The 8,955-nt window shown below is 62.3% G+C and overlaps 1 protein-coding gene across 1 annotated transcript; it reads left to right on the top strand.

Moving 5' to 3' along the window:
- Nucleotides 1-1,824: 1,824 nt before the first annotated feature.
- Nucleotides 1,825-7,116, top strand: CREB3 (cAMP responsive element binding protein 3). Its single transcript, XM_024196298.2, has 9 exons — nt 1,825-1,962; nt 2,069-2,366; nt 2,530-2,639; nt 2,864-2,956; nt 4,057-4,163; nt 4,888-4,956; nt 5,187-5,271; nt 5,402-5,486; nt 5,797-7,116. Exons 1-9 carry the CDS (start codon nt 1,825-1,827, stop codon nt 6,198-6,200), a joined length of 1,389 nt encoding a protein of 462 aa, XP_024052066.1. The 3' UTR covers nt 6,201-7,116.
- Nucleotides 7,117-8,955: the final 1,839 nt, after the last annotated feature.

Genomic DNA, 8,955 nt, shown 5'->3' with positions numbered 1-8,955 from the left:
CCAGGAGTCCTGGTTCCCACCCACCCTGCTCTAACCACTAGCCCCTGGGCTGGGGAGAGAACCCAGGAGTCCTGGCTCCCAGCTCTGAACTCCTGTGGCTCTAACCACTAGATGTCACTCCCCACCCAGAGCTGGGGAAAGAACCCAGAAGTCCTGTCTCCCAGGCCCCTCCCTTCTCCTGCTCTAAAGCCGCTTAGCTGATGTTACAGGATTTTGGCATGTTCCTGAGCTGTCATTGCAAGGTGGCATGGCATGGTGAGGCAAAGAAACTTAAGCCAGAGTTAGGCTGAATCTGTTTATATTGCAGCCGTAGAGGGGTGGGATCACTCTGTGCAGTGCAGGGTGTAGCTCTGTTTAGGGCTCAGAATTGCAGAGGGAAGCAGCGCAGGGTGGCTGCAGAAAGCACACATGGTAACCAAGGATCTGTGTAGCCCATTCCATGGCCGGGGGTGATCACTGGGGCAGTGGGTCATTGCCATGGAATTGGTCACTGGATGCCCACAGAGAACTAGTCCGATTCGCCATCCCTGCACACGGGCTGCCTGTCCGCAGCTCCCCAGAGCTCAGAACTGGCCAGGAGAGGGGTGTGTCTTGGGGCTGCATGCTTGGCCCTTTGAGGGCCAAGACATAGGGACCCAAGGCAGTAAGGCAGTAGTTCTCAAACTTTTGTACTGGTGACCCCTTTCACATAGGAAGCCTCTGAGTGTGACCCCCGTTATAAATATAGTAAAAAATGTTTTTAATTTAACACCATTATAAAGGCTGGAGGCAAAGCGGGGTTTGGGGGGGAGACCGACAGCTCGCGACCCCCCATGTAATAACCTTGGGACCCCTGCAGTAAGGCGATGGGGGGGGGCCTAGCCCTGCCTCAGGTTCTGCCTCTAGGCACGCTTCTGCAGCTGTGCCTTCTGACTCAGCAGGGCAGAGCTGGCTCCCAGCCTCACTGTTCCTCAGGCAGGCTTGCAGGGGCAGAGAGTGGCAGCCGCGTCACCACCATTCAGCGTTGTCTGACGTGCCCAGTAGCTGATGTCTTGGCTGCTGGGTTTGTGCACGCGTGTGTGTGTGTACACGTGTGTTGGGGGAGGTGTTGCTCTGTGTGCAGAGCAGCTTTTATGACCCTTCCTTCCGAATCGCCCACAGTGGCCCAGCTCCTCCCCACCTGGGGACCTGTTCAGTGCGTGATTCCCAGCCAGATGTTCCCTGTGCTCGCTGGAACAATGGGGCCCCTGCATCCCCCTTCCTCTCACCACCTTGCTTCCTGCTCCTTTGAGGGAGCGGACGGAGTGATCCACCAGGGTTGCCCCATGGACCAACTTCCTGTTTCTGAGCAGCTGCTGCGGTGCTGAGACTCGGGCTTCTGGGATCTGCCCTCCAGCTTGGTCACAAGCTGGTGCACCTGATCTGAGGCCTCCGAGGAGTGCCGGCCTAGCTGGCATCAGGCCAGGGTGCAGAGACTCTTCTGGCTCTAGGGAAACCTGCAGGAGCCAGTCTCGTATCGGGGCTGGGTGAGGCGACTCCCCTGGGCCCTGCCCAGCCAGCTGTGCCTTGTTGCAGCGCTCTCACACTGTGAGGTGCCTTGGCCGCATCGCCTGCTTTCGTTGCCCTGCTTGTGGGCTGCTGGGCCCAGACGGTGCCTGGCCAGGCAGAGGTGTGCTGGGAGCCTTGCTGCAGGAGTCTCCGGGGCCTGGCTTTGTATGGGTTGTACCCGTCCCTGTGGAGCTCCTGGCAGTTACCCCCGTAGTGATGTGAGTGCCCGGGCAGGAGGGAGGATGCGAGGGTGGGTCTCTCCGACAGCCCCTGGATGGCTCTGTCTGTCTTACTCAGATGTCGTGCCCAGAAGAGGTGGTTGCCTTGGCAGACGAGGAGCTGCTCAGCTTCCTCCTGGCAGATGATGCTCCCTGTGCAGAGTTCTCGGGGGACAACGCCAACCTGCTGGGAGACTGGGGTCTGCTGGAGCCCGAGGTGAGACTGCTGTCCGGTGCAGAGCACCGAGAAGTGAGCTGGGCTGGGCCGTGGGAGGGGGCTTTCAGGCCTCCATCCTCTGCTTAGCAGCAACTCTTCTCTGCAGCTCCTGAATGACAAGGAGGTGGAGGACTTTCTCAGCTCCCTGCTGAGCCCCTTTGTAGAGGGGCCGAGTGCCTTGCAGGGTCACTCGCCTCTCGACAGCGATAGCGGCATCTCCGAGGACCAGAATCCCTTCCCCAGCCCCAGCAGCTGGGATGCGTCTCCGGCCAGGGACCTCGCCTCCAGCCCTTTGAGCTCTGACATCGTGCAGGTCGAACACAGCTACTCCCTCCATCAGGACAGGGCGGCGCTGGAGAGCGTGAGAGCTGAGACCGCAGAAGGAGACATCTCCATTGACCTGGGTAAGGGGTAGGCCTGGGGAATCCCTCTTCCGCAGCTTGAGCCCATGGAAGGGAAGCAGCCCAGCTGTCTATCGGGTGGAGGAAGAGGGGTCTGGCTGGCCTGCTGGGGCCGGCTGGCAGGGGCTGTACAGTGGGCGGCGCCTGACTCTCGCTCCTCTCCCAGATATGTGGGGGGACTCGGGAAGTGCAGAGGAGACGCTGATCGACGAGCAGAGTTCCAGCTTCCCGCTTGCTGTGCCCATGGATGACTTCATGCCTGGGACCCCCATACAGGTACTGAGGCCCGTGCCCCAGGGACAGGCCCCACTGCTAATGCTGGCGGGCCCCTGCCCCAGGGACAGGCCCCACTGCTAATGCTGGCGGGCCCCTGCCTTCCCTCCTCACTTGCACCTCCGCTCCCTGCTCAGGTGCTGACTCCCATCCTGCCCCGGGGGCCTCCCTCGCTAGTCCAGGGGAGGGGTTCTCCAGGCTCAGCAGCAGGTTGGTTTGTGTTGTAGTTCGATTTCCCGGAACTGATCCTGACAGAAGAGGAGAAACAGCTTCTGGAAAGAGAGGGTGTCTCCTTGCCGTCCCACCTGCCCCTGACCAAGGTGAGTTCACCCCCACCCCCCCGCTCTAGTGCATGGCCCCTCCCCTCACTCATTCCCAGGCCAGAGACTGATAGAAGTGATGAAGAGGGGGGCCCCATTACCACGGTCCAGGGCCAGTGTCTTGCTCAGAGGCTCAGCCCCCAGCTCCGCGAATGGTGCTGGATTTCTGCCCTGGACCCTGCTTGCGGGGCTCCATCTTCCATAGTGGCCACTGGCCAGACCCCAGCAAGGTGATCTGAGCCACTGCCTCTCTATCTGCTAGAAGGAAGAAGGTGTGGCCAGCCGTTGCCCCTCCCCCCGCAAGTTGGCTGCTGTGGAGGGATGGGGGTTCTGTGCTGCTGCGGAGAGTTCCCCAGCAGCAGGAAGACGAGTGAAGTGAGTCTTGACAGTCCTCAGCTGCCCACGGGGGCCTGAAGAGCAGCCATGAAACTGGCCAGTCTTGTTAGTTTGCTGTGCCTGTCTGCACCCTCCGGATGGCTGTGCTGTATGGGGCCGTGTTCTGCAGGGACGCTGGCTCAGGCCCTCTCCTCCTGCCAAGGAGTTTGGCCTGGTCTCCTAGGGCCAGTGGCTCTTTCAGGCCCTGTTTTCAAGCCCTCTGGCCGGGCTGGGTTCTGGTCAGCCCGCCTGGTGTGAGCTGGAAGCCAGGCCCAGGCGTGTGTGCCCGCTGTAGGGGCTGTGGGCTGATGGGGGTGGAAGCAGGTGTGGGTGCACATGCAGAGACTGGAACTGCAGAAGGTGCTGTCAGAGCTGGGGCTCCTCTGCCTTTTGTCTCCCAGCTGTGCTGATAGTGCCCCTTGATTTCCTGATATACTAGAAGGCAGCAGGTCTCGTGGACAGGCCATAGGTCACCTTGCCTTCTGGGCCAGGGCCTGCAGCTGGGTTCCTAGTGACATCACAGGCAAAGCATGTGAGAAATACCTGGAGTAACCTCTGCCCTCCCCAGGCCCTTCCTGCCCCTGGCAGGTACCCGCCAGCTGCTGCTCCCTGGGCGGGGTCAGGGCTGGGTTCCGGGCAGGGGCGTCGCTATGAGCGTAAGGGGGGCTCTCGCCCCAGAGTGTGGAGGCCCAGGCATGGCCAGTAACCCGAGCTGGCTGTTTCAGGCTGAGGAGCGGCTCCTGAAGAGAATCCGTCGCAAGATCCGGAACAAGCAGTCGGCCCTGGACAGTCGGCGCAGGAAGAAAGTCTATGTGGATGGCTTGGAGAGCAGGTACCATGGGCACAGCAGTGGGTTTCGCATCTCCCCAGGATGTCAGGGAGTGATAGGCCCAGCAGAGGGCGTCGCTCCTCCCGTGGGTCTGGGGAGCGCCCCCTGCCAGAGCGCTGGGGTAGTGAACCCTCCGGCACAAGGAGAAGGGCAGGACACCAAGCGCTGGAGGCAGCTGCCAGCCCCCGGGCCCAGAGGAGCAGAAGCCGATAGGCAGGGCCTGTTTGTACCGCGCTCTGGCGGAGCTGCAAAGCTCTAATCAAGGTCTGAGACCCGCCAGTGAATGAGCCCTTCCCCCTCCCATGGGTGCCACGTTCTGCCAGACACTCCTGCCGAGCTGCTCCTGCCGCGAGAGACCCCAGCAACCCCGGCTCGGGGGCTCCAAGCACTGGTGTGAGCGTGCGGAGGAGTGGGACCTGATTTTTTTACCACTGAGAGGTCTGTCCCAGGGTAACCCCAGCGACCCCGTCTGCTTGCCCTGCGACTGTACCGCAAATCGGCGGCAGCCCATGGCCCTGCCTCCTAGCTGTGTCAGAGCAGTTTGGCTGTCCGTGCCCCCAGCTTGTGGCTGTGCTAGGGACAGATGAGGTCACACCTGCCCCCCACCCTCAGGACATTCTGCACCTGGCACTGGGCAGGGTCTAGGGACTCCCTCCTGAGCCACCAGCGCGGTTTCCCATGAGGGTCAGTCTGACTCTTTCCTCTCTCCCCATCGCTGCTTGGGAAGGGTCGTCACCTGCACGGCGCAGAACCACGAGCTGCAGAAGAAGGTGCAGCTGCTGCAGAAGGAGAACATGTGAGTTCCTGACACTCCAGACATGGAAACCTGGGGGCAAGAGGGTGGGAAGGGGACACTGTCTCCCTGTGCCCCTCCAGTCAGCACTGACATGCCAGGGGAGCGAAGCCTGTTCCCCAGGATCCTGGTCCCAGGCTGGAGGGATGCGGGGGTCTGTGCGGGGCTCGGTGGCGGGATGGGCAGCCTGGGAAGAGGGGCTGCACTCACCTGCGTTTCACACTTTGCCCTAGGTCATTGCTCGAGCAGCTACGGAGGCTCCAGGCCCTGGTGAGACAGTCCTCGACCAAAACTACCACCGCCAGCACCTGCGTCATGGTGAGTGGCCCCGTAGCCGGGCATTGGCCCCAAGATCTGTGCTGGCCACGCGGGTGGTGCTGAGGAGCCTCCTTGGCTGGCGGGGCCGGAGTCACGCGCCGGTGCTGATGGCTCGGTTGTCTCTCTCCAGGTCCTGCTCCTGTCCTTCTGCCTCATTCTCTCGCCCAGTCTCTACCCGCTGGGAGCCAGAGTGCAGCAGGAGGGGTTCCGAGGAGGTGAGTGACCGACCGGCTGCACGGGGGTGAGCAGGAGGGGCAGGATTGTGCCCGACAGTGAACTCTTCTGGGGTGAACGTTCCAGGTGATGCGGCCCCAGCAGAGATGTGGTTTCCCAGACGTGGGCTCACGCCTCGTGTGCACGGGGCCTGTTTGTGGGTTGCTCGGCTGTCCTGTCCCATTGCAAGCTGCTGCCAAAGATGCTCTCTGCTGCCCCGTGCAGACTAAGGTCAGGAGAGCCTGGGGCCAGCCCCCGGCCTGGCGCATGACGCTCTTGGCGACGCCAGGCTGACTCTCCTCTCTCTTGCAGTGCTGTCTCGGCAGATCCGTGAGTACCCGAATGATGCGGCCCAGTTTCAGGCAGCAGCTGCCCAGCAGGCGGAGGGGCCTGAAACACAGAGGGAGCACATAATGGAGGGACTGGCTCTGGAATCTGAGACGGCCCTGCTGACGGGCAGCCTCAATCACTCCCGGGACGGGGGACAGAGCCCACCCAAAGCGGAGCATGGCTCTGCCATCAACAGCAACTCCTCCTCCGACCCTCCGCCAGGAGCCAGCTCTGAGCTGGGTCCCCCCCAGCAGCAGCCGGAGCAGCTTCCCGGGAAGGGCCCCTTGCACTCTGCGGAGCCGGCAGCCTGGGGGACTAAGAAGCAGGAGTGGGTGGAGCGCACCACCAGCGTCGTGATCCAGCAGCACCGTGCAGATGAGATGTGAGCGCCGGGCGCCTCGCGCTGCCTGGCTGTGAATGTGCTGGGATCTGGGGCTCTGCCCACAGGAACAGCCAGGACAGCTCTGACTGATCCTTATCGACACAAATGCTTCTAAACGCCCCTGAGCAGGTTCTGTCTCCCAACCCACCACACCTGAACTGGGGGTCAACTGGGCTCAGGGGTAGCTGCAGCGTGGAGGTGGGCACAGCATGGAGAGTTGGTGCCATGCAATCCCTTCCCTCTCCAGCTCAAGCGCCTGCGTTATTTAGTTCCCTGCAGCTGGACTGAGTGGGAAAACACTTTGATTGGGCTGGGCCCCTGGGTCCGGGTGCCCTTAGCAAGTCCCGCAGCTCCAAGCGACCTGTCCCTTCCAGCAACACAATGATTCCCCATCCCTCAGCGGGGCACGCCAAGCCCCTGTGCCCCGGGCTGCCGGCTGGATGTGGTTCTGCCAAGGGACAGCTCTAAACGTCTCTCATCGACTTCCCTGCTGCAGAGCCCCAGCTGCTGGGCTTGGCGAGGCTGGGGGCAGCTGCAGGCAGAGGGTCCCTGCCCCGTGCTATCTGCTGCCTTCCTGCTGGCCAAGGGGTTGCTGATCATGATCCCACGGAGGGGAGGGTGCTGCACTGCTGTAGGGGTGGAGGTGCAGAGCCCCCTGCGGGGTAGCCTCTGTAACAGGGCTGGTGGGGCTTGGGGCCCATGGCAATGGGGAGGGCCAGGTCAGCTGGGCCTCCTCTGTAAGTTGACCTCTGGCCTGCAGTCCTGGGCAGGGGCCGGTGTAACGCGGCTGAGCCATGGGATGAGGACTGCCAGCTGAGCCAGCAACAGCCAGGGTCTCCCTCCCACCCGGCCCCTAACTGCTACAGTAATGGCTCTATTATAATCAAGTGTAAATAAAATGGATCCTCTGCTGGGCTGTCCCCTGTGTGCAGGTGTCCGTCTAGCCCCACAGCTGCCTCCCAGCCATGCAAGGGGGGGCGTGTCACAATGCTCCCAGGCCGAGACTTGACCCCTATCGACCTGGGGCCTGTTCCTGTCCTGCTCCCTCTCCAGGGCAGGGGGGTGCTGCACGTGTCACCCAAACCAGCCTCCTGCAGGCAGCCTTTGCTCTTCCCCGGGGAACCTGCTTCCCCCCTGTGCGTTTGGAACCTCGCTGTCTGCAGAGTCCCAGGAAGCCAGGCAGAGCCTGAGCCTGGTGCAGCCTGGCTGGAGAGAGGGGCCTGGCAGGGGGGGAAGTGGGGCTGCCCTATAGCGCCAACCTCAAGGAGTTTATCCAACAGAAGGCTCAGGGGTGGTGATCACACTGGTGGTATCTGGGGGAAGAGGAACATGGTAAGTCAGGGCCCTTCACTCCAGCCAGCACTGCAATGGGACCATTCACACTAGACCGAAGGGGTAAATGGTGACAGAGCGAGGAACCACTGCAGCAATTTCATACCGGCTGGTGGTGGATTCTCCATCGCTGGAAGTTCTTCAGCCACCAAGGTTCTAAAGGTTCTGTTCAAACCGGGATTGATTCGGGGCAGTCCTGTGGTCAGAGCAGTGCTGCAGCCGCCTGAGGCACCTGCCCTGCCCCCTGTGCCCCTGGGGGGATGGCAGCTGCTGCTCCTCCCCCTCTGGGTTAGTGCCCCGGGAACTGACCTCTCCACTGCTGGCAGGGCTCAGCTAGCCCCCTGCTCAGCTGCAGGCACCCCATGAATGCTTGTCCCTAAACTGGCTCTGCCCTGGGGAGTCTGGTAAGGGGATGGCAGAAGGGGACCCTGAGGGGGCGGATTTCCTTCCTATACACACTGTGGGGTCCCTTTTAGGAGAACTCTCCACCCAATGCGCATCACCTAGATAAACCTCCCAAATGCACCACACCACTTCCCTGGCCTCTCCCTGCCCAGCAGACGCCCTGGCAGAGGGGTGCCACCTTTCCCCTCTTCGGCTCCTTTCCCCAGGACTTTTCCAAACTGCTGGGTAGGGGCTTGGTCAGTTTTTGGCCGGCAGGGAGCCCCGCTCTGGGGAGCTGCCCGTGCTCCAGCGGCTGTAGGGCTCCTTCCCCGGCTTTTCGCCAGCAGTTTCCTCGCTGCCCGGCACGTTCCCATAAGGCATCGCTGCAGCAGGGAGCAGCCCGGCATGCCCTAGCTTTGTCCCTGGGGTGAGGGTTGGGAAAGGCTCCGTACCACTGGAGTCCCTGGCTTCCCTCCCCGCTGTCTTGCTTCCTTCTGGTGGGGTGGGTCCACTCCAGCCCCCTGGGCTCAGGTCCTGCCTTCCCTAACCGCACACATTGTCTAGCCCAGACTTGTCCCTCCAGGGACAGTGCCTCCTGCCCGCGGTGGGGGTTCTGCATTACCTGTCTGGGGCCCGGCCCTGCCAACACCAACCGGGGGCCCCAGGGTCAGGGGCAGCCAGTGGCCTTAAGCTGTGCCATGGCCTCTGAGCTGCTCATCTCTGGTCAGGCCCTTCCCAAGCAGCCCCTGGCTGGGCCTTGGCTAGGGGGTCCTACCTGCTCCCGCCATGGTGACCCATGCTTGGGCCAGGAGAGCAGCCAGATTACTGCTGCTCCTGGCACTCACACCCAGCAGGCCTGGCTCGGCCCAGGGCGCCCAGAGGGGGCACGAGGCCCCTAAAGGACCTGCCTAGCCAGTGGCAGACTCAGCTACTTCAACACTGATGCAGTAATTGGGGAGGGGGGGGGGCGCTCAGCCTGCTTATGCCACAGCAGCCAGAACCCCCTCCTACCCCATGGGGTCATCCAGCCAGTCAGACAATCC

Source organism: Terrapene carolina, unplaced genomic scaffold (genome assembly GCF_002925995.2).
Source record: "Terrapene carolina triunguis isolate 2854851 unplaced genomic scaffold, T_m_triunguis-2.0 Scaffold422, whole genome shotgun sequence".
NCBI lineage: Eukaryota > Metazoa > Chordata > Testudines > Emydidae > Terrapene > Terrapene triunguis.
The sequence above is the reverse complement of the archived record's forward strand: the minus strand, read 5'-3'. Positions and strand labels throughout refer to the sequence as shown.

Bases quoted from the DNA above. Each gene is read 5' to 3' on its own strand.
- CREB3 (XM_024196298.2), top strand. From the start codon at position 1,825: ATGTCGTGCCCAGAAGAGGTGGTTGCCTTGGCAGACGAGGAGCTGCTC. The intron at 2,957-4,056 runs GTGAGTTCACCC...TGGCTGTTTCAG, and splicing joins CCCACCTGCCCCTGACCAAG to GCTGAGGAGCGGCTCCTGAA. The intron at 4,164-4,887 runs GTACCATGGGCA...CTGCTTGGGAAG, and splicing joins GTGGATGGCTTGGAGAGCAG to GGTCGTCACCTGCACGGCGC.